The 24,808-nt window shown below is 47.1% G+C and overlaps 1 protein-coding gene across 1 annotated transcript; it reads left to right on the top strand.

The window, feature by feature from the left end:
- The first annotated feature begins 475 nt into the window (after nucleotides 1-475).
- Nucleotides 476-24,808, top strand: LOC134057857 (alpha-2-macroglobulin-like protein 1). The gene is made up of 37 exons (XM_062514901.1): nucleotides 476-541; nucleotides 1,109-1,174; nucleotides 1,742-1,893; nucleotides 3,838-4,021; nucleotides 5,102-5,264; nucleotides 5,611-5,663; nucleotides 6,593-6,610; nucleotides 7,122-7,281; nucleotides 7,781-7,865; nucleotides 8,659-8,773; nucleotides 9,098-9,212; nucleotides 9,577-9,686; nucleotides 10,234-10,401; nucleotides 10,723-10,953; nucleotides 11,342-11,405; nucleotides 12,168-12,313; nucleotides 13,284-13,433; nucleotides 13,799-13,915; nucleotides 14,443-14,590; nucleotides 15,031-15,142; nucleotides 16,103-16,328; nucleotides 16,802-16,928; nucleotides 17,190-17,311; nucleotides 17,791-17,845; nucleotides 18,536-18,619; nucleotides 19,020-19,196; nucleotides 19,354-19,435; nucleotides 19,816-19,972; nucleotides 20,170-20,244; nucleotides 21,447-21,609; nucleotides 22,187-22,404; nucleotides 22,587-22,802; nucleotides 23,280-23,404; nucleotides 23,762-23,852; nucleotides 24,285-24,353; nucleotides 24,574-24,676; nucleotides 24,768-24,808. The coding sequence occupies exons 1-37, from the start codon at nucleotides 476-478 to the stop codon at nucleotides 24,806-24,808; spliced, it is 4,554 nt and encodes a 1,517-aa protein (XP_062370885.1).

Below are 24,808 nucleotides of genomic sequence, written 5' to 3' on the forward strand. Positions count from 1 at the left end.
AAATATTTGCAGCTCTTTGAATGATCTTGGTGTAGGGGCCAAGCATTGAGAGAGGCATAGAACAGTTTACACTATGTTGCCTTCAAGCTTTCTGACCCAGTCAGTTCCTGTCCTTCTGCTGTGTTTGTCCAGGTGTGTTCTCAATTCCTTGCTTGGTTTTGGTGCAATGGACAAATCTGCTGTCAGGGCAGCAGAAAGAGGGTGCAGCAGTGTACTTTACCATCATGGAGAGATTCTTTAAAGGGATTCCATTATGTTATGGATGCTAGTCAAGTTGCAGAAACACTAAGGCCTGGCAGATTTTTATGAACCTTACATAAACTATGACATATTCTTAATGCAAAAGTTTACTTTGCTATCAGAATACAAGGATAACAAATGTCATTGTCTTTGGAAATGCTACACAGCAGTTATGGAGTGAGAGTGTGTGTGTGTGTGTGTACGAGGCGAGTTGGAAATGTCAGTGATTAGGAACATGAAGTTTATGATTGGAAAGGAAAGAAGGCAACAGCAGAGGAGGCCCAAGGCCTGTATGATGTTGGTGATAAGTCTCTAGAGGAGGATGAAGAGTGATTCAGTTGCTTTGATGAATTACTGTGCACTACAGGCTCTCCAACAGACGTGATTCTTCAAAGAAAGTGAGGGCTTCCTCCTCTCTGAACAGTCTCCTATCAAAGTGCTCTGCACACATCAGTACTTCTCTGGTACTCTTCTCATGCAGTTCATTGAGACCACTGCCTTTTTATTTTCTTCAAAGTTATTAAAACACAGGAGTAATTTCCAAGGTCCTTTTCCTCATTCTGAACCATGGACAGTGTTACCCATTTATCATGTGTATGACCTTTACTAAGACTTATCTTCTTCCTTTTCAATTTTTGATTCAGGTTTTAACTGTGGAGAAGATGTGTCTATATGGTTTTGCATGGCCGGTATGGACTATGTCCTTCGCTCCAGCTGAAGTGTGTTTTCAGCTGGAGTCGATCTCTTACTCCCCATGGGAATCTTGGCTCAACACTTCTATCACAAAAGCCTTCTTGGAGTCCATTTAGAGAAAGAAAATGAAGAACTGGAAAGGCTGCACAACCTTGCTTTGCTTTCTCTGTTGCAGAGAATGTCTGAGTTTGTGACACCCGTGCAGCTGTCAGTCACTGCCTTCGATGCAGATCCTTCAAATGTATGTTCATGTGACCAAAAGCCTGGTTTGCCAAAGCCAAACAAGGAATAGAGAGCACACCTGGGCAAACACGGTAGGAGGGCATGGTGGGACAGGGTCAGAGAGATCTCCCCAGTGGGTGCAGCTCCTGCCAGAATTCTGCCAGTGTCTGGATCTCTCTGGCTGTGATTTGTGACAGATCTGGCTCATACTTTTTGTAGGAAAATCTGTTTTTAGATTAAAAATTTGTAAGTTTGCCTGGCAGACTCATGTCAGTAGTGCTAAGCAATAGGAAAAGAGGCAACAGGCAGAAACTGATGCACAGGAAATTCCACATGAATATGAGGAAGAACTTCTTACTGTGTGGGTGACTGAGCACTGGAACAGATTGTCCAGAGAGGTTGTGGATTCTCTCTCACTGGAGATATTTGAAAACTGACTAGATGAAATCTTGTGCAATGTGCTCTGGGAGGAATCAGCTTCAGCAGGGAGGTTGGACCAGATGACCACTGTGGTCCCTTCCAGTCTGACCCATTCTATGATTCTGTGACTGTCATTCTCAGTAATGTGACCTGTTTCTTTGAGAAGGACACAAAGAGACAAGAATGGGGAGAATGTGTTCACCAAAATAAAAAATATCTAGTCTCCCTTGCCAAGGAGCCTCACAGTGATTTAGACCAACTCAGAGTTGACTTCCATCAGTCTCTGGCCAGTTACCTCAATCAGCTGAACAGTGAGATGTACTCTTGAGACAAAGGCAATACTAGCTAGCAGTAGCATCCTGTACATAATGTGTAGCCCCCATGATGCATGTCAGTCTTCGCAACTCCATCTGGGAACAGACTATGGAGAGACTTGGGAACGGGGCTCCCGAGTTAGCTGAACATTTCTGTGCATCCTGCCGTTTTTGCCAGGTGAAGAGTTCCCAACTGCCTGCTTGAGTAACACCACATTGGGATGCAGGTATGGAAAGCTTAGGCTGCATTGGCACTATTAAACAGCACTGGGAAATATTTCCAGGCACAGAACGGTAGCTGTCTGTATTATTAGGACAGTCCCTTGTACATTTCAGCTCAGGCTAACTAATACTGTGTCACACAAGACTCAGATGTAGTTTGTGGACTGCTCACAGCAGGGAGTTTATGTAGTGACTGCTTTTCTGCAGGCCAAACTGGACAGTTGTCTGCCCACTGTAGAGGCTGCCATCAGTGCTTACAAAATGTCCCACATATTTAATTTGTGAGTTTCAACCCAACCCTCAGGTTCAAAAGCAGAGCCAAAAGGCTGTATCCCTGGATGCCAGATGTTTTAGACCCAGACATGAATAATCCAGAACTGGAAGCTGTTCCTCAGGCCCCCTCCTTGCAGATGGTGCCATAACTAATGGGTGTTGCAGGGTGCTGGTGGAGACCTCTGTGGGCCAGTATTTGTTTTCATTTTCCTCATGGTATGCAGGGAAGGAAAAGGCAAAGTCATTAGTGATTGCTGGCCAGCAGCAGTGTCGCTGCATTGCTTCCTTACTGACAGGGAAGGATTCACTCCATTCTCAAGCCTAAGGAGATCCACATCCCCCTAATCTGATCCAGAGCTCCTGAGCTCTGTCCTGAATGAGGACACTGCTGTGTGCAGGGGGCAGCTCTTGCTGCAGGCTGCACAGCAGCAATCCATCTCCAGCTGAAACAAAGGGATGCAAGTGACAAGTGATCAGGACCTGGCCTGGGTCACTGATCAGCAAAGTTCTCACTGTTTTTTTTGCCATAAGAAGTCCATTTGGTCAGGTGTCTCCATGGCAGCCTTGCGGGAGGGGATGTTCTGAACTGGTGGATGGCAGCCAAAGTGGCTGCTATTGGCTAAGGGGCACTTGGCACAGTACACTTATCCTTACAGCTGCCTGTGTGGAATCTCGGGAGAGAGGGGGAGGCTGGCTCCTCCCCACATCCCACCTCTTTATTTAGGCTGTGCTAGAAAAAAAATTACCCCCCCCTATAAACAGCCTCAGAGATTTCAGAGGAAGGGAGCCATTTGAGACTGGGCAGCAAGAACCCCCAGGATGAGGATATCCATCCTCCTGAGCCTTCTGTTCCATGCTGCAGCTGCTTCTCACCAACTGTGAGTGATGCTGAACTCCTGTTTCAGTCTCCTTCATGAAGGCATCTGTCTAGCTAGATGGACCAGATCCTATGCCATCAGCTCTCATGCTTACTGCTCTATCAAGTCACCCCAAGGAGTAGCTGAGTCATATACCTTGCCTCCCATGCCTTAGTCTGACTTCTGCAGGTCAGTACAGGCCAGCTTTTTGGGGGACTTCCAAGTCAGACATTAAGCCCAGAGATATTTCCTCTGCAGTTGCAATGCCAGATAAAATCATTGGTGTCTAGACTGCAAGGTTATGAAACTACTTCTTCTGAAGACTGCATGGGATGTTTTTGGAGAGTTCAGGAGATTACTGGAATACGGGGTTTGAAATAGATTATAAGGCTATACTTCAGGTAATCAAGCAGAAACTATTTCTCAAGTTTCAGTGAAGCAACCGCTTTGCTGGGCTCACTGTTGCTTTTGAACGTTGATGGAAGCCATGGCCCATTGCTGAGGGATTCTGCAGTAGTGGGCCACAGCAGGGCAGCTTTCTGACACCTCTTGAGACCTCAAACTGATACCACCTCTGCTGTCTTCCCCCACCACAGACATTACCTGGTGGTGATCCCTGCAGCCCTCCGGTACCCATCCACTCAGGTTGCCTGCCTCCATATCACCTGTCATGATGCAAAAATTCAAGTGAATCTGGCCTTGGAGCGCTCTGCAGGACAGGAGCTCTTAATACAAGAAACCATCCAGAAGAAGAAGACTTTCATGTGCACTAAGTTCTGGGTGAGCCACCCTAGGCAAATGTCATCACTGATTTTCCTTTCAGGAAAATGCTTGTGTTGCTCCCTAACCAGGGGTGATGTGGGTAGGGTCTGCTTTGTCTTGGTGTGAGCCTTTCAGGAAGGGCAATTGGGTGGTGTCTAGGGATGCACAGCCCAACCCACTCCGTTGGTTAGCACTGAATTTCCTTTCTCAATCTAATTTTTAAGTGGAATTTACATTTGATAAAATCTGCCAGAGTTTAATCAGAGTTAAAATCAGCTGTGCAACTGCTTGATCTCTCTCTTTTGATTCTCTGCTACCATCTCCCACTTTCCTGTCATCTGCCAGAGTTCTGGATACCACCTGTGTCCTCCTCCATTACAGATCAGATGAAGCAGCTTTAGCTCTTTCTGAAGGACTTGTGCAGGTTCACAGCTAAAGCTCAGGGAAATGGTGTCTTGCAGGGCATACTGCAGTTTCTGTAGTACCTCAAGTCAGGCAGCAACTCAGCTCTTGGGAGCTACTGAAGACTAGTTGGATGGAAATAGACATGCTTGTTGTTTCTAAACAGCATCTTAGAGGTTATTTATTGTTGGTGAGAACTTAGCAAAGATCTGAGATAAGGCAGACATGTCTAAGCAATATCCCTTCTGTTTTACTATATTCTGTGCTGAGGCTGCTGGGGTCTTTGGTGTCCAGAGCCTTTCTGGTTGCGTTTTCTACTTTGGATTTCTTGTTTTTAAGTGCTGGGTAGTTCTGAAAGCCTAGCATTTGAGGCTGTGCAACTGCTTGATCTCTCTCTTTTGATCTCTGCTACCATCTCCCAGTTTCCTGTCATCTGCCCATTTTCCTGAGCATGTCTGAAGACTCGAAAGTGTGAGGTGCTTGCTTGTCACCAGTGGGAAAAAGGACAGATTCCATGACATGCAGGGCCTCCTGCTGTTCATGTAGGATTGTGTGGGATCTGGCTGTGATCTGGTTTCAGAGGTTGTAGGTGATTGTTCCCTCCTTGCACAGTGGGAGGGATCTGGTTAGTTGTTAGTTCTTTACTCCCAGAAGATTACCTGGGGCCTGTGTGCTCTCCTCTCTCTGTCTGCACAGGTTGCCCCTCCGGCTGATGGCACAGAGGAGGTCGCCACTGTAAAACTGACCATCACAGGAGATGGGGTCAGTGTTGAGGAGCAGAAAAAGGTCCTGATCTGCCAGGCCAGGAATGGCACCATCATCCAAACAGACAAGCCTGTCTATGAACCAGGGCAAACAGGTGAGATGCAAATGGGAGCAGCTCAGGGTCCCAGGCTTTTTGCTGGTTGCACCATATGAAAAGACTGTGATGCCCTGAAATGCATGAGCAACCCTAGCAGAAGGCTTTGAGACCATGTCTCTTTGCTGACTGATGTTTTTGGTGTTTGTAATGTCTGGCTTGTGATGACAGGAGGCAGTAGATAATGGTAACCGTGTCCATGGTACCTTCCATGTGGGAATGTTAGTGTCAGATGTTACCACAAGTGTGTCTAGAATAGAGACAGGAGCTAGGGAAGCAGTAGAACAAGGGTCTGTAGGGAAAAACACAGATCTGATAATATATTCCTTGATTTCCTTGCCTTCAGTGAAATTTCGCATTGTGACTCTGGATGAGGAGTTCCTTGCACTCAATGATTCGGTAAGCGAGTCCTGGGGGCTGTGGAAGAGGCTGCCTTGTACCATGCATGGATCCTACCTCCTTTCCACACTGCTCATCTGCCAAAACTCCAACTTTTCCACATTCATCCCTGGCAGGTTTTATGAGTATGCAGAGGGGGGTATTAACTGCCAGGAAGATGGCAGAGGTGTGCATGTCCCTTGCTCATCTTGGCAGAATAGTCACACAACTGCAAGTATGGGACATATTGATTCCTGATGTGATGGTGTCACAGGGGAGTGAAGAGATTTTCACTATTCTGGTGAAAATCAGGTTTTTTGAAATTCAGGTTTGTAATTTGATTTGTAAATCAGGTTTTCCTTCTTGTGGGGAAGGGTTATTTTAATCTGCACCCTACAAGATGGAATGTGGGAAATGCTGCTTAGACATTAGGACAAACGTTTTGATTGCAACAATGTGGAAATGCATCCTGAAAATGCATACTCATCATTGGAGATGTTCAGAACCCATCTGGAGAAGGCTATGATCAATCTGCTCAGGAAGACATGTTTCAGCAGGATGTTGGATTAGGTGGCCTTCAGAGGTTCCTTCCAAATTATGTGATCCTATTCCTCTGTAACCCTCTTAATACCATACCTGAACCAGAGCTAGGTTTGTTTGGGTAGTGACTTCTGAGACTTTTTTTCTGTCAGGAAGTCATTAGCAAGTGCTGTATAACCTCCAGATTGGTTTTTCCTTTTCCTTTCTTCAGACCTTATTGTAATGAACCCACCTAGTATTTTTCCTTTTTGGGTGGCATTTGTTTTACTCTGTACTGTTGTCAGTGCTCTTCAGTCTCCAAATCATCAGCTGCACATCCTTCAGAGAGGGTTCTGAGTCTGAAGTACCTTGTGTGTAGTGCTGGCATGTGTTTCTCTCTTCTAATGTTTTTGCATTTTTTTCTTCCCCAGATTTCCCTGTTTCTCCTGGTGAGTGATGCTGAAATCTCATGTTAAAGTAATGGTGATGGCAGTAGTTTCACTGTGCTGTTCATGTTCAGTTTCTGGTAGATTTTACAGACCTCTGAGTGGAATAGTAGATCTTCTATTTTTGTTGTTGGATATTAAATTCTTAAATTACCCTACTACTTTCAGCTTCTTTTTTATGCACTTCTTTGAGGTTATACTCCCAGTAGAAATGTGTTGTTCTAGACTTGCAAGAGAATAAATAGAAAACTTAGATGCTTATGAAAGAAAGTTAGAACTGCGAAGAATCTTTGCTTAAGATCAGCATTTAAATAAGTCTAGAAGGAGGCTCAGATGCTGGGGCCAGAATCTGAGCATTATCATGTCTTCCAGATTTCCTGATCAGTCTATACCAAACCTCATTTCCTTAGCTATAGAACCTGGTAGTCGACAACACTGAAATCCTGAATCTTAGTTTCTGTGGGATGTGGATCAGTGGGATGTTGGAACAACACTTCCTTTCTTGTGGGTGCAGGACCCTAAGAACAACCAGATAGAGCAGTGGCAGAACGTGGTCCCTCGGGATGGCATTGCAGACCTGTCTTTCCAGCTGAGTGATGATCCCCTGCTGGGAACATACGTCATCAACGTCACCAGCACCAGAGCCTACGGCAGCTTCTCCGTTAAGGATCATGGTATGAGCACGTGGGGCTTTGTCTGAGCTGCTGAGAGCACCTTGCACTCCCGGTCCAGGAAGCAGGGTGTTTTTTCCTTGATAACCATCCTAGGAGCAAATGGGAAAAGTAGTAGCATCTGTCATAGAAGAGAGTCTGAGCTGAGGCTCAGGCGTGGAGACCATTTTGGGACCTCGGTTTAGTGTGTGGGAGGAGTGTTGTTCATGGCCCCAGACCTCTGACACAGCTGATTCCTATGGGTCTCGGAGTCAGAGGAAACAAGGCAATTTGGGATGGACATTTCCAGAGAATGTAAAGTTTGGTTTTAGTTTTGGAAGGAGGAAATCATCAAGGCCTTACACACAAATCTGTTAAAGATACATGCAAAATCTTTCCCCTTGTCAGCACCTTCCTTCTCCATTTCCTGTCCCTTATTCCACCATGGTCAGCCTTTATGTTAATTCTTTGCTAAGGCTGTCCTGGCCTGTGTTTCCTACAGTTCTCTGTTTTCCCCTTCCAGTGCTGCCAGAATTTGAAGTGATCTTTGAGGCGCCAAATCAGATTTATGCACTAGATACAGCCTTCCTGCTCCGGGTATGTGGCAGGTGAGGATTCTGACTGGAGGGATGGCCCTGTGTTAATTTCTAGCATAATGAGCACAAGCTGGATGGGTAACCATGAGGAGCTAAGGGCAAGTTTACTACACTTCAGTCACAGGAAGCCGGAATCTTCCATGGCAGCTGTTTGCACTCTGAGGCAACACAAAACATTCCTGTAACTATCATTCTGATACTCCAATGCCCCTTTTCTAAAAATGCTATGCAAATCTCCACACATAAAACCTGGGGCAAAAGTCTACCCTTTGACGAGCAACTGTTTGTGGGACAGATCATGGCAGATATGTAGTGTTCATCTCCCTGAAAAACAAACTCATGGGAAATGATGGGAAGCTTTTCCAGATTATGCTCAAGTGGAAACTAGAGGGAGGCAAACGGGAATTGCCCCAGGGAATTGATCCAAGGACAATGCTACAGTTAGCCCCATGTAAAGGTGAATTTTTTAATAGAAGGCACTTTCTTAATCACCCATGTTTCTGCTCATAAGATGAGGAATGCCTTCAGCACATCCTGGGGTTATTGCAGGCGATGCTGATACATAGACCAGTCAGTACCTACACTCTAGTTACCCAAAATAATTGTTTGGTGCTAATTATATCATAATGCCCTTGACCTCCCATCACTGCATAGCCCTGGCCTGACCTCACTTGCTGTTTGGCTGCCACTCTTGTGCTGTATTGTGAATACCCAGCAGTGAGTGGTGTCTGGGGCCATGCAAATCAAGCCATATGTTCTCCCACTGTGTGTGACTGTCTCTTCCTTTCCCTGCTCCCCCAAACAGATACACTCGTGGGAAAAGCGTCCAGGGGATGGTTCATGTGAGCCTTTGTCAGAAGATAGCCCCATTCCTGCCCAGTGCTTCCAAACCTGATCTCTGTCACAAATTCAGCAACCAGGTGAGATGCTTAGGAAGAGCTGAGCTGTATTCAGAGGCATCTGTGCTCAACCTCAGAATAAGGCTGCTGCTTTAGCTGAAGTAATAACAATGTTAACCCATTGTTTCAGCTGCTTGGCCACTGCTCCTGGTGCTGCCTTTCATCAGCTGTGCCTGATGACTGTGACTGGCCCTCATCATGTGCCTGCTCCACATCCTGGGCTTCAATGCCAAAGGGCAAAGCAACCTGAGAGCAGGGGTTTTGTGACACTGTTCCTCTGCCACTTCCATAATTTCTCATCCAAGTGCCCTTCTCAGACCTTGTTTCTTCTCTCTGTACTTTCAGACAGATGAGGCAGGTTGCTTCTTCACAAACGTGAGCCTTTCCTCCTTCAGCCGAGACTTTCGGTACTATCGGGACAGCATAGTTGCAGAGGCCTCGGTGGTGGAGGATGCCACAGGTAACTCTGGAATTTCTGGTGCCTGGGAAGAGGCAGGTGAAGATATGCTGGTCTGACCAAAAGCATGGGAGACTTCCAGGCTAGCAATGGATCTGAGCCTTCTGAGCCCATTGGGGCCTGCTATCTAACTCACAGATAGAGACAGCAGCTCTTGGTGGCGTGCCACACTCACTCTGAGTATGGTTTGGCTGTCTAAAAGTTAGAAGTTAAGTGGGAAGAAGACCAGATACCCAGAATCTTGAACAGATCACCATTGTGATGTGAAGTGTGTGTGCAGCTGAACACGTCCATCCGTATTACCAGTGGATCACTCTTGGCTTTCTTGCTCCCTCTCTCATGTTTTTATCTTGCTGCTTTCATTCAGAGATACAGGTCAATGCTTCCCACAAATTACTTATCTCCAGGATTGGTGGGATGGCCTTGTTTGATGATGTGAATTCTTACTACCATCCTGGACAAACGTACAGAGGAAAGGTAATTCCCAGTTTTAGTTCTTTGAAGGGGAAAGTGTGAGCAATATTTCACAGTATCCTTTACTTACTGTCTTTTATGACCCCATCTCTAGCCAGGAGCTTGGGAGGGCACAAATGACTCCCAGAAAGAAAACTCTTGAATTGTCCAATGTCAGAATAACACCCAAGACTGCCATTTACCAAATAACCCATGTGGGGGACCAGCTATGGTCTTTAATATGTGGGGTGCAAACCCAAACATATGGAATTTCAGCAGCCAGGAAATCTTCTGTTGTGAAGGAGTAGAGAGAACTGGAGGTTGGACCAGATGACCCACTACTGTGATCCCTTCCAACCTTACCCATTCTGTGATTCTGTGATTCTGTAAATGAACATGGTAGTGCAAGTGGTAATATGACAGGAGCAGTGGCAGTGTTGATAAAATTATTAGCGACTGAAAGAGTGATCTTGATGTCTTTGGAAGCACTGCTTCTGACTTGGGGAAGCCAGAGATTCTGTCTGCTAATTAGATTCTTCTGCACTTCTCTTGCTCCCCATGATGTTCTCAGATTAAAGTAATTGATTACCAAGGCAAGGCACAGAAGAACAAAGAAGTCCTCCTTGTAGTAAACTGTGCTGAGCAGCAATTTAGGCAGAAGTACATCACTGGAGACTCTGGAACAGTTTCATTTAGCCTGGACACCTCTGCCTGGAACAGCACCTTGGCCTCCCTGGAGGTAAGTGAGGAAGGATGTGTCTTGTGGCAGGGGTATGTGTGCATGTCACAGCTGTTTACTGCCCCATAGACTGCCCCAATTCCTTGTTCCTTCCTGAGGGAGAGTAACTCAAACCTGAAATACCTCAGCATGTTCTAGATCTTGGCTGAGATCTTGGCTCTCACTCCGAGAGATTATTGTCCAGGTCCTGGTTGCTTTCTTCATGAGCTGTCCACAGAGATGTGTCCTTTGGCATTGCTCAGATCATCTAACCAAGGTGATTTGCAGCTGACTTGCTTAACTACAGAAATTAACTGGTTTGTTTTTTTTTTGTCTCACCAGGCAAGTGTCCTGCATCAAGATTCAGCCAGAGAGTCTGGGACAGCTGACTTGAATTTCCAGCGAGCCTCTTACTTCATACATCCATTCTACAGCACCAGCAGGAGCTTCCTCTCTATCATCCGTGTGCCAGAGACAATGCCCTGTGGTAAAACGCAGTCTGTCCAGGTGGACTTCAGAATTTTTGAAGAAGACCTGGAACATGGGCCCAAGCGTGTCATTTTCTCCTACTTTGTGAGTTTCTGGGAAAGTGCTAGTGGGTGACAGCTGAAGGACCAAGATCAGCATCTCTTAGAGATATGAGCCTGATATTTGATAGTCTTGGCTCAGGGAGTCCCTCCAGTCATCATGGAACTGGATCCTGTTTTGATTCTGGTACTTCAGTAATAGCAACAAAGGCAGAACCTTTCTTTTAGGCTCTGCACATGTGCAGGGCAGGTATTGACCTTACCTGACCTCCCTCACACAACTTAATTCCTGAGCTCTCCTTACTAGCTGAGAGCAAATAAAGCTAATATTCCTCCCCCAACCCCCATTTAAACTCCCAATTTAATTTCAGGTTTACTTAGATCTTCTTAGTCACAAAGGCTATGTGACCATCCCTTTCTGTGTTCTTCTCCAGGTCACAGGGAAAAGAGGGATAGTCCATGCAGGTCAGCAGACTGTTTGGGTTGGGCTGCCAAGAAGTAAGTGTACTCCCCAGTGTCATGTCTAGCAAGCACTCAGTAGTCTGTGGCATCCATTCTTATTTGGATAAGTGGAGTAAGCCTCCCTGCAATGCAGGGGTGGCTCACCACTTGTGTGCTGCATCAGAGCACCGTGCCTTTCCAGATTTCATGCTCCGTTTGCCCTCCTGCTTTGTAGCAAAAGAATAATACTCAGCATTTCCCAGCCCATAGGCTCATCCTCTGTTGTCTTCAAATCTCCTTTTCCTGCTGCTCTTGCAAGCAGCATGAAACTGTAGCTTTACCCTCTATAGCAACTGTGCCTACAAATTATCTGGGTCATTGGGATGCCATTTCTTATAACTTTGATGTCTCTTGACCCACTGTTGCCTATTTCTCCAGCTCTTGTTTTTTAAAGCCTGAATTGTAAATATTTTGGGACAAGGTCACCTCTTTGTTGGTGCTGGGATGGAAGATGTTGGGTGAGAGGAAGCTTTGAAAGATACCTGAGACTCTCACTCTTTGTGGAGCCAAGCTTGAACTCCTAAGTACTGTTTTGTGTCCCCAAGGCAATTTACAGAAAAGTCTTTTGCTAGCCTTGATCCAGACCAGATCCAGAGATATGCTGATTGTTTCAGTAGTCTCCAGAAATCTCTTTGGTCTTGAAAGTCTTCAGTAAAGGAGGAAAGGTTTTAAACAGGCACATGCAGAATGGCAAAGCTGATCCGACTCTATTTTCACTACCAAATCTACTTCCTCTTATTCCCTCTCTTCTCCATCTAGTGCTGGAAGGCTCCTTCTCCATCCCTCTTACGTTCAGCTTGGTCTATGCCCCAGCTCCAAGACTTGTTGTTTATGTCATCTTCCCTAATGGAAAAATCATTGCCGATTCTGCCATATTCAGTGTCTCCACGTGTTTCAGAAACAAGGTAGGGTTTGTGTCCAAGGCTATGACTGAATGTGTGAGTGTGGATGTGTCTGCTGCAATGAAAGGAGAGCTGTGTTGTTGTGTGTGGCTGATAATGTGTGTGATGCTGTCACATGAACTGCAGTTTGTGATTGGTGAGGCGTGCTGTGATGTTTGGAGCAAGTGTGTCCTCAGCACTGTGGGGGCTGCTGCAATGTTTGGGAAAGGCAGAGAGTTACTGTCTGTCTCCATAGACAACTGCAGTGTGGTAGGATCATGGATAATCCATCCCAATACAGGTCACTTGTGCAGTTCTCAGGAGAGCTCAGGGCTGCTCTGCTGCTGCAGCAGACAATTCGAGTTGCTAGTACGTGGTATTGGGATGACATCTGAAAATGGATGATGGAAGAAGTGGATTTTACTGGCCATTCAGGAAGGGATGAGTGCATCTAGTCAGTGTGACATCCTTGGGAATCTTCTTTCTTGGCTGTGTCTTGCACTCCAAAGGTGAATTTCTGAAAGGGCATTACCCCTGCTTCACAGCTCCAGAGCTGTTTGTCTGCCACAGACAGTCAGATTTAAGCAAGAGTAAGGAAGAGTTTCAGGAAACTGAGGCCAATCCCACAAAGTGCCCGGAGATAAGGACTAGGCTTACTTTAGATCTGGGACCCCGGAATAAGGGGTTTCATAAGACAGCTGTGAGGTGTGTGGCCACGGGTGGTTTGCTGGATAAAGAAGAGAGAACTGTGTTCTGACACAGGGGTGTCTCCATGTGCCCACTGATGGCTCCCCCTCTGCCATCTTTATTGTTAGAACCTCAGTGTGGTGTTTTTAATATACCTTCTGGGGGTCCTGGGGAGGTTCCTTGGGTTTCTATGCAAGGCAGGTCTTTGGAAACTCTCTTCATGTAGGTCCCTCCCCTGCTTGGGAAGTGGTAGGGTGGCCAGCCTTAGAAATGTCACTCAGGCATTGCCTGCATTCTTCCCATCCAGGTGGAACTGGGCTTCTCAACGCCAGAGACTCTTCCTGGCTCACAGGTTGGCCTCCACCTGCAGGCAGCTCCTGGCTCCACATGTGCTGTCTGGGCTGTGGATCCAAGTGCCTTTTGGATGAAGCCAGGAAGAGAACTGAGCAGCCACTCGGTGAGCGAGCCTGCTCTGGCTCTTTCCCTTCCCTACTGGCACAAGGCAGGAGGGACACCACTGCACCTGTGCAGAACTTAGCTCCAGGAAACTGAAAGCATGGCCTGGAGGGATCAGCAGCACTCCCAGTGTGGCTGCATAGGGATTAGGCATTAAGGAAGATGTTGATCATCACTCTGTGGTAATACAGCTTCTGTGCTGGCACTATCAGAGGAGAGCCCAGGAAGGGTGGCAGCAATCCTGGGCTTTCTGGCATGCATTCATACACAGTAGCCAGAAGCAACTCAAACAGGCCTTGGATGCATGAGAGGAAGGGAATGCCAGGTTTAATTTGCACTGATTTTTTTTCCCCCTTGCTTTCTCAGATCTATGGGCTGTTCCCATCTGTTTATAGCTCCAGGTATCCTCACCAAGTGTCTGAAGATGATCGTTCATGCGGGTTCCCAAATTCTGATGAGCCTGATGCGTTTACGGCATTCAGGGTAAAAATGGTTGATTTGGTGGGCTGACATAATTCATGAAATGAGGGAAATATGATCCCTGACTTAACCAATGTCCAAGGGATGCCATTGCAGACAGGACAGTGAACAGTTTAGGTCCTTGTAACCCTCTTGTTATTCGAATAAGTGAATACTTAAAATGTAGAAGGAAAATCATTGTGTGGTTGTCACACTTGGGTTGTGTGACTCAGGATGTGAAGTTTAATTTGGTTTCACATGATTTGTTTAATCTTCATTGCATGAGCAATTGCACCCTGCAGGCAGAGAAGGCATAGTACCCAAATTACCATGTGTTTGAAAAGGAATAAATTTGGCTGACTCAGGCCAGATTAATTACCTCAGAAGACCTTGTTTGCCCATTGCTGGGGAACTGAATTATTCCTTCTTGAAATGAAGCAAGAGAATACAGAGGATAGCCAAGTCCCCACCGCATGAGGGGACAGGAAGGCACAAGGGCAGAGGGCAGAGAGGAGAGGACAATCTTCTGGTGATTAATTTTTTTCCTACAGGAAATGGGATTGAAAATTATGTCCAACACCAATATCAAGAAACCCAGAGTATGTCCACCCACTCCATTGACAACTGTGCTGCGGGGAATAGGAATGTCTATTTCCAGGCCCATGTTGACGTTTGCCCAGCCCCGTAAAGTGTATAACAGTAAGCAGTTGCTAGCTGTTTCTTCTTACATGGGAGGCTTAGTCTTTCATGTGAAAGCAGTCCTGGGTTTGAGCCAAGAGAAAGCACTTGCTGTAAGTGCAAATGAAGGAGAAAGAGGGTTTCCTGTCCCTAAACCTGTTGTGCTAATGTGAGGGCTGTTAGTGGGATGTCTGGATCCCACGTTTTACCTCGAGTGAGGGAAAGGTTGCCTGTCCTATGGTCAGGCAGGTGTTGTCTACATGCAAGTAAAGCCCAAAACACCTCTGACATTTGAAATGAGGCAAGGGATTTTAAAATTTGAGACAGCACATTTTGTTCTGTTGCCATGCTTCCCAAGAGCTGACTGAATTTGCTGCAGCCTGAGCTGTGCTGGAACGGTCTGCTCTGAACCAGGACCCGAGGACTCCGTGGTGACTACAGGTCTTTGTTGTTTCCAACAGAGCATCTGACATCAACCTATCAGCCTGCTATGTTTCCACCTTTTTCTTCAGCTGAAGAGAAAGGACACAAGCATTTTCACCAAACCTGGCTGTGGGATTTATATTCTGTGGGGTGAGTAAACTCAGCAGTGGAGGTTTAGTCTGGGTCATTTTGTGTGGCTGGGAGCTGCAGCATATGCAGCTGAGTTTAGATTACAGGCAGCTGTGCAAGACACTTAAGGACATACATCATGGGACTCATACCTGTAGGCTGTTCATTGCTGCTGCTGATATATTCATTAAATGCATTTTCCTCTACTAGAAGTGCTGGTCATCCATGACAGGTGGCCAGCACAGGAAGATAGAAAAGCACAAAGTGCAGGAGAACAGTTTAGTTTACTGCCAATGCCCTGCTTTTGGTAGTCCTGTGGGCTTGCATTTCCCCAAATGAGCTCACAGATGTATCCTGGTATCCAGGGGAAGCTGATGCCCGTAGAAGTCCTTCACAGGACTGAAAACTGTGTCCTGTGAGAAAGGCTTAGTGTGTACATAGGGTCTGCCAAGAGAGCTTTTAATGATTCTTCACCTGAGACTGCAATATTTCCTTGTGTGTTCATCGAAGACTGAAATATGCTCAGGCCAGACCCTGAACATATTTCCCATCAACATTGGCCTCTCCCACCTCCACTGTCCTTACAGATACATCCACCTCTTCACCCCTGGCAGCAGATATTTCCCCTGTGACTTGTTCACCAACCTGATCTGAGCCACCAAAACATTTCTGTGTTGTGTGTGTTGCCTTCCTGTCCATGCATGGTTAAATAAGCCAAGTAATACCAGTATCTGTAATTGATGGCATCTTGCAGCCAAGTAACCTATTGACCCAAGTGTTCTATTGATATAAGCATCTGAGGTGGGGCCCCCACTTCCACAAGGACTTACTTGTGACCCTGCAAGGGCTGCAAGTTCAGTAGGGGCTGGAATGAGGTGAGGGGAGGGGGTACTCTGCAGAGAAGGACACAGAGCAGGTCACCTGGCGTGGCATATGGCATCAGTCAACTAAATGCTTCTGTCACTGTCTACTTCTCCCCAGCCCCAGTGGGAACAAGAGTATCACTGTCACTGTGCCTGATGCCATCACACAATGGAAAGCAGGAATGTTCTGCACAGGACGTAACAGCTTTGGGTTGGCTCCAGCCTCCCGACTCATTGTTTCCAAGCCCTTTCTTGTGGAGCTGCCAGTGCCATCTTCTGTGGTCCAGGGTGAGACCTTCAACTTGAAGGCCACAGTCTTCAACAACCTGCAGCAATGCATCAGGGTAGGTGAGCCCTGATAGCCTCTGCAAGAAAAGCAGGACATGGCTGACTGACACCTGTGGCCTGTGATCAGAGAATCATAGGGGGAGGGACCTGAAAGGTCATCCAGTTCCAAATCCCCTTTGAGAAGTCATAGCAATTCAGTGACGTTCCCTCTGACTGGAAAAGGGAAAACATTACCCCTACTTTTAAAAAGAGAAATAAGGAGGCACCCTTGACAGGTATGAGAGCTGGGTCTGTGCAAACCCCATGAAGTTCAGCAAGGCCAAGTGCAAGGTCCTGCACCTGGCCTGGGGCAATCCCAAGCACAAACACAGACACACTTGTTGCCCTTGATAAACTTGGCCAGGACTTTAGTTTTCCCAACCTGATCCCTGGCTAATCAAACACTCTGTGTGTATTCCACCCTGTAGGCTTCCTTTTTGTGTTGTTGATGTTTATTTATTGCCACCTGCCCTCCCTGCTGCCCCTTCAGATCCAAGTGACCCTGGAGGAGTTTGCACACTTCCAGCTGAAGCCATGCAAAGGCTGTGTCTACAGCAGCTGCTTATGTGCCGGGGAAGCCAAGACCTTTCAGTGGAGTGTCACAGCTGAGCAGCTGGGTGAGAAGCACAGAGAGCTGGGGTGGTGGAACTGGGAAGGGATGGGACCAAGGTGGGGATGTTTTGTAAGAGCTGACATAGAGTAAGCAGCTGTTTGCTCTCTTATCCAAAGAGCACTTATTTGCACTTATCCTATGTTCATGGCTACTCACAAGCCTGTGCTAGGAGGTACAGAAACATATAGGGCTCTGATCAAACTTTTTGTTATCAGCAGGTTTCCTCAGAAGGTGTCTTACGCACCTAAATGTGTGTTATTTTCAGGGCTCATGAACATCACCCTCAGCACCGAGGCTGTGGCCACCAAGGAGCTCTGTGGTGAGGAGATACCATTTGTCCCAAAACAAGGACAGAAAGACATTATCACCAAACTCATTCAAGTCCGGGTCAGTCAAACTGTTCTGTCACCTAAGCCTCAAAATAGGCTTTGTGCAATTCCCAGATTTTGTGCATGTTAATTTTGGGAGTTACCCCTTGCTATTCAAAATGTGTAATTATCATCTCAGGGCCTGATCTGGGCTCAGCCTGGGCTGATGGATGTAGAAGGTAAAGGGATGTCCTCCACTACTTACCGTGGAAAACTTTAAACACTCTTTTATGTTCTTACCTCCTGAGCTCTCTGTTGAAACTTACAGCACCATTTTCACAGCTATTCAGAATTTAGAATATTCGGAAAATGCATGCTAGTTTCTGATCTGAAGTGAAAATGATTGAAAGTAGTTTGTATTTTTATGTGATAATGATGACATTCCAGCTGACTGTCCACCCTGAACCAGGAATCTGAACATACCTTCTTCTAATCCACTTATAATCCCATTTCCCTCCTGGCCGCTCACTGAAATGATACTTTTATGTGCTCCAACAGCCAGAGGGAGTGTTGGTAGAAAAGGCTCACAGCTCCATCCTGTGTCCCGAAAAAGGTAGATGGATTATTTTCTTCTTTCAGCCTGTTCATCCCCCTCTTCCTGCCTGATCACCTTCTGGGTATTTCCACTTGTTGAACTATTTTCTCTGTTCCCATGAAGAAGCTACAGAAGTGTACTCTGTGGTGCCAGCTAGGGCTTTCTCCTAGGCAGGGATTTGGGGAGGTCCAGTCTTTTACCATCAACATCCCTGGCACTAATGTGACAGCTTGAGGCCTTTTTCACCCGTGGAAATAAAACCAAACTACTGAACATGGGGAGGCTGGAGGACATGGCTTAGAATAGCTGTTCCTGTCTTGAATTTTATGGTGTATGATGGGGCCATCACCTGATTTTGAGAGCATGAGGAACATTGAGAAGACAAGCCTGAAACTGAAATCTTACATGAGATGGAGTAACTTCTATAGAGAATAACAGGTGGCTTTGATCCCTGAGGGTTTTTGGGAGAAAATCCTCTCAACCTCTTTATAAAGAGGGGCATTAGGACTGCACAGTTACCATGGGGTGGATGGAGGAAGTTAAGGGTGGAATGGCACATGGATTTTTGAAGTGATTTGCAGCCTCTGTGACAGGAAAATGGGAAGCTATCACAGAACAGCCTTGAACAGCTTCTGGGGATCTTGAAGACATTTTTCACCAGAATCTCTTTCTTTTTGCTCTCCCCACACCTTACCTGGCTGGTGTCAGGGAATCCAGCTGAGGAATCTGTGTCCCTGGTGCTGCCTCTAAATGTGGTTGAAGGTTCAGTCAGAGCCACGGTCTCAGTCACTGGTAAGGATTTAAGATGTGGTAGTATCCTTGCAAATACCATATCTCTGAGTTTAGCCCTAGGAAAGCCCAAACCCAAACTCTCCCCACACCCATTCTGAGGTTTCCAAAGCTCCACTGCCCTGTTCTTCCCACATGTGTGGCTGTGTTTCCTGATTACTGACAACCTAAAACACATAGCAAGGGAGAGAGTGTTGTGCTAATGAGCCTTCTCTGCCAGAATGGGAGTGTGCACAGTTCATATGAGGGGCACAGTGGAACAGATAAGGTGGCTGGACAGAGGTGTCCCCACACTCCTGTGCTGGGCTGACCTTGTTTGGTGCACTGCTGGGAACGGTCACAGGTAGGAGGAGGAGGATCCTACTGCCCAGGCAGTGGTCAGGGTGCTTATGTTTTGTCTCAGGTGACCTCATGGGGATGGCACTGCAGAACCTGGACCACCTGGTGCAGCTGCCCCACGGCTGTGGGGAGCAGAACATGGTGCTGTTTGCCCCCATTGTCTATGTGCTGCAGTACCTGGAGAAGACGAGGCAGTTGAGCCCTGAGATCAGGGACAGGGCAACAGGATTCCTGCGCAATGGTGAGTACAACAGACCCACCCTGCCCCTCTGCTTTCCCCCTGTGTCTGACAGTCCCAGGCTCCTACTCCCATATGGAGCACTCAAACAGCTCATTCCTTCACAGCAATGTTATTGTAAATACCACTGTGAGCACTCATGTCCTGTCCTGCTTCTCAGGGTATCAGATACAGCTGCAGTATCAACACCCTGATGGCTCCTACAGTGAATTTGGTAGCAAGGATGAATATGGTAATACTTGGTAAGCCCTGGGCTCTCTCCCTGCTGTCTACCTGCTCTCTGACAGCCAGGAGGTGGGCAGCTTTCTGCTTCCAGCATGTCCTATTTTTAGCTTCCTTGCTGTCCTATTGGATCCAAACTGTTGTAGAACTTTGTGGACTAGGGCACCCCAATGGGTAGGCATCCCCAGTCCTGGGGATGAACTGACCTTGAACCAGCACATTAGAAATAGCTCAATAAGTAAACAGAGATCCACCAGTTTCAAACTACCCCTTTTTTTCCCCCTCAACTTCTGCTTAGATTCTTTCTTTCTATTAATTCTTCCTGCTCTCTCATGCACTCCACCTCTCCCTGATTCTCTCTTCCTTCTTTCATGCCATTTTTTCTGTTTTCCTCAATCAGGCTGACTGCATTTGTGGTTAAATGCTTTGTGCAAGCCAAGCCATACATTTACCTGGACAACCAGATTATCCAAGCTGCACTTACCTGGCTGAAATTTCACCAGCTTCCCAGTGGTTGCTTCAAAAATGTGGGACAACTTTTCCACACATTCATGAAGGTAGGAGCCAATGCACCTTGAAGGACAACACCAATCAGTTCTTGCCAAGTGTGCTGGTAATTGTTTAAATTCACTTGTCTGTGTTGTACTGCTTTCTTGAGATGGAGTAAGCCAGGGATAGGTGAGAGCTCTCCTGAAAAGCTTCAGTATTTTCTTGTTAATTTTTCCATCTTTTTGGATGTCTATGCCTTTTCTAGGGAGGTGTAGATGGGGAAGTCCCCTTGGCTGCCTACATCACTGCTGCATACTTGGAGGCAGGAGCAACACCCGAGGTAAATATGGGATTCTTTGCCATGTTCTTGCCTTAAGATCTGAATCTTAAAGAGCTTAGTGGTAACACTGGGGCAGGCAACAGAGCACCTCAGAGGGACTTGTGGGCAAAGTGAGAGTGGATGAGGAAGATTTTACAGCTTCTCAGGAAAAACTATCCCTTTGAGGAGGACATCCCTGGCAGGGAGAAGGTGAGGTTAAACTACTGGGGTCCTCTGGACTTCATGGCCAGATGCTGTGTTGGCCATTTCCCAGGAATGAGCTGTTCATTCCCGCTCCCCTCACCTCCCATCCCCTTGCTGGTCCTTTGCAGTTGAAGGCTGATGGTAAGGTGGGTGGAGCTGCTCCCACAGTCAAGTAAATTGACATAAAATAACTCCTAATAGGGTTTAGTTTCACAAAAAAAAAAAAAGAAACAAAAAAGAAACAAAAAAATCCCCCAAAAAACCAAAAAAACAAACCAAAACAAAAAAATCCCCAGTAGTGTGGAAAAGGAGTGCTGTAGGGCAGCTGGAACTACATTCTTAAGTAATAACAATAAGAGGGAGCTCTTACAAGTGCTAAGGATTGTAGTTACTTACTAGGCTGTGGTACAGGCAAATAGAAAAACAATTAACTTGATGGATAAATACAACTGTAGACATTGAGAAGTGGAGTTCTCTGGAAATCAGAAAAGTGAAAAAGCAATGCTTTTCAGTGGAACGGAAAGCAGTGGGCTTAGGTAAAAAAAAGGAAGATGGAAAGTAACCTTCTTTCTGGCAATAGATTGCCTTCAGGTCACCCTTTTTTCACCATAAGTACAATTATTCATTGTGAAGGTGAAGTAAACACAGTTGCCCTACTCAGCAGGTTGGGTGTGTGCATTTGCAGTTGTGTGATTTTGCTGTTGTTGTGTTTGGACTGGGAAAGTAAGACGTGGTGGTGTTATTCCACAGGAAAGGTGTTCATTTCATTGAGAGAGCACGGCTGAAGCCCAAAACCAGCTCAGGGGGGAGGTCTGTCAAACACCTTCCACCAAGGGCTGGAGACACTGCTAGTGGTGCTGCACTGGCACAGAGTACAGGTTTGAGCACAGAGTCACCTGAGGGAATGAACGAGGTGCTTTCTGCACTGGCACACACCAGTGGATGCTTCTGGTTGTGTCCCAGGTTCTGCCTGGCTCAGAGTTTGTGTGTGACCAGCAGTGTATGCCTCTCTCCTGCAGAGCACGGTGGTGCGCAGGGCTCTGGGCTGCATCGCTCCTGCCCTCCGTGGGGCTGCCAGCACCTACACCCAGGCCCTGCTGGCATACACCTTCGCCCTGGCTCAGGACTCTCAGAGCACCCAAGAGCTCCTCAGTGTGCTTGACCAAAAGGCAATCAGAGCAGGTATGGGGGCCTGGGTACCAGGGGAACATAAGAGAAGGGACAGGTGACCTTTCTGAGCCCTTGGTAACATGCAGCTTGGCTGGACCAGCCACAGTGCTGCCAACACGGTGGTGTGGGTGCTGATTTCCTTCAGATCACTTTCCCATTTCTAGTACCTAAAGTGGAGGTTGGGGTTTGGGAGACTTGGGAATTCTTGTGCAGGATGCCAGAGAAGAAAGCAAACTGCCCCATGTCTTGTTAGTCCCTGACCCTTAGGGCTGGCCAGTGGACAGCTGGCTAGAATCAGGTAATTAGTGGGCCTGGCAAACAAGGCAACACAGAATTTGGACAACTGGGAGGTAATGCATATGCAGACTATCAGCGTATTAGTTTTTGTATGTCACCTTGGTGTGGAATATGGAGTGTTAGGTATCACAAAATGCATTGGTTTTCAGCTGCCCTGGTGATATGATAATCCAGCCAAAAGGTGTTTACCCAAAGGTCTCTGCAGACACAAGCCACTCTGTCTAGGAGGCTAGACCACAGGAGTTCTTCTCTGATATGGCTCAAGATTCCCTATACTACCTTCCTTTCCCAGATGGGCAGATCCACTGGAGTCAGACCTCATCCAAGCCCAGAACCAGTACCAGCCCTTGGTCACAGCCAGTGTCTGTGGATGTGGAGCTGACAGCCTACATCCTGCTGGCCCTGCTCTCCAAGCCAAATGTCACACAGTCTGACCTCGCCACAGCCTCTGGCATCGTGGCCTGGCTCACCAGGCAGCAGAATGCCTATGGAGGCTTTGCCTCAACACAGGTAACTCATGGCCAGGGAAGGGGATGTTCCTTGAGAAAGAACCTCTGCAAGATTTGCATACAATGTATGCAAGTGTAAATGCTTTGGGCAAAGGAGCCCTTGGATATGGAGGTCCTCAGGATGCTGATTTCAAGTATCTCTGGGTGTCAGAGATGCAAATGTAATTGTGTTTTCCTTTTCAGGACACAGTAGTGGCCTTGCAGGCATTGGCTAAGTATGCAGCACTGACACACAGCACAGAAGGGGATGCAGAAGTGAGGGTGAGGTCCCATGGAGGCTTTGGGAAGAAGTTCCAAGTCTCCTACCAGAACCGGCTGCTGGTGCAGGAGGAGGCACTGACAGAGGTCCCAGGCGAATTCTTGGTGCAGGCCCACGGCAGCTGTTGTGTCTTTACTCGGGTAGGTCCCCACAGACCCTGCTGTGACCACCCTCATCTCCTCATCTTGTCTAAACCAAAACTCTGTTGCACCTCTGTGGAAGGAGATGTGCATTGACTGTGCTTTAATCCCAGCCTGGTGCCAGTGCAATAAACCTGTGTGTGGGAGGAAACAGACAGAACCTGCCCAAATATGAGGACTGTGATGCTTCCATGACTCTCAAGACTACTGGAAGACGAAAATGTTCTATAGTGGTCCCACTGCTGTGTGCCTGACTTGCACAGTCTCAATTGGAAGTTTGAGAAGGAGCCCACGGATGGTTTCCAATCTGAGTGACCTTTATTTTGGGTACTGGGATGAGTGTGCTTACTGCATATCATTTATCCATTCACTGTTGGGGGTCCAATTTTCAGGAGTCCAGCGGATAAAAAAAGGTGTCATAGATGGTATCAAACTAATTATCAATGTCTTATTCTGTCTTTTTGTCTCTCCCTGCAGATGGTGCTGAGGTACAACACGCCCTCCCCACAAGAATCATCATCCTTTGCCTTGCAAGTGAAAACCGAGCCATTCAATTGCACCAAGGACAGTACACGCTCTGTTACTGTCCACGTTGATGTCAGGTGACTCTAAAGATCTTGTCCCACTTGAGAGAGAAATCTGGGCATGGCTGGAGAGATGAGGGGTGCTTCTTGGCTGCAGTGGAGGCACCAAGCAACTTCAGAGCCAGATGGAGAGCCTTGGTTCTTGCTGGAGAGAGAAGTGCAGTAGTCAGCTCAGACTGGGGATGCTCAGAGCAGTGCAGCCATCTTCTGCACCCTGTGAGAGAGACCAGTGGCTGCCTTGGCCCCAGCCCTGGCTGGGCTGCCTGGCTCAGGGCACTGCACACAGGGGCTGGTGGTAAATGGAAGGGAAAGCTGGGAGGGACTCTCTTTTTAAAGTTCTCCCCCAGAGACTCTCCTTTTAATCTTCTCCCCTAGGTACAATGGGAAGAAATCCACTTCCAACATGGTCATTCTGGAGGTGTCCTTACTGACTGGATTTGTTCTGGCTCCAGGATCCGGGGTATCTGTAAGAAGAGTGGAATTGTGGGGGGGATGTGGTGGCAGTGGGACCATTCGTGCCCAAGAAAGGAAGGTTGCATAGGAATGTGTTGCCTGTCTCTTCCTTGAGCAATCTCACCACCCCTTCCCCTCTGCCACACAACAAACTTGAACACATACTGTTGGCTCTTTCTTTGAGTCTTGAGGATGGTGACACTTCTGGCCCAATTAGCTTAGCATATCTCTGTCAGCTAAGAATCCTAGGCTCTTGTCCTTGAGGTTTGCAGGAGCTGAGTGGCCCTGCAGGGAGATCAGCCTGAAGAGGTAAGAGTCCAAAATACATTTGGAAATGAGTGAATGAGAATCTGCCCAATCGAACTTAGATAAACCTTGTTGGGATGCCTCACACTTTCCTTTCAAAAGACAAAATTAAATTGCTTCCTCCTCTCTCCTGTCCTAGCTGCATCATGGGCACTCTGTGAGAAGAACTGAGAAAACACAAGGAGGTGTTGCCATTTACTTGGACAAGGTAATGTTTGTGCTGCTAGAGGAGCTGCAGGAGTGGAGGGCACTGCCAGAGTTGTTGGGAGAATCCAGCAGTGGGGCCAGCAGATCAGGGTACTCAAGATTCATCTTGAAGTCCAGTGTTCAAGTCTACAGAGTTGTTATTGTCAGTTAGTAGGATCAAATTCAGGTGAGGAGTAAAAGGAACAGCTTGTAAGTGAATTGTTACTTGTTTTCTTCCCTAGCTGAGCCATATCTCTGACACATATGTCCTGCAGCTGGAGCAGGAGATTGAGGTGACCAACCTGAAGCCAGGCCATGTCAGGGTTTATGACTACTACAGCCCAGGTCAGTGTGGAACCGTGGGATGCCAGGACTGCCTGGCAAGCCTACTTGGCTCTGTGCAAGGATAACTTAGATCTCTCCTGTTCTGTTGCAGAGGAGCAGGCCCTGGCTGACTATAATGTCTCCTGCACCTGA

Source organism: Cinclus cinclus, chromosome 2 (assembly GCF_963662255.1).
Source record: "Cinclus cinclus chromosome 2, bCinCin1.1, whole genome shotgun sequence".
In the NCBI taxonomy this organism is placed as follows: domain Eukaryota; kingdom Metazoa; phylum Chordata; class Aves; order Passeriformes; family Cinclidae; genus Cinclus; species Cinclus cinclus.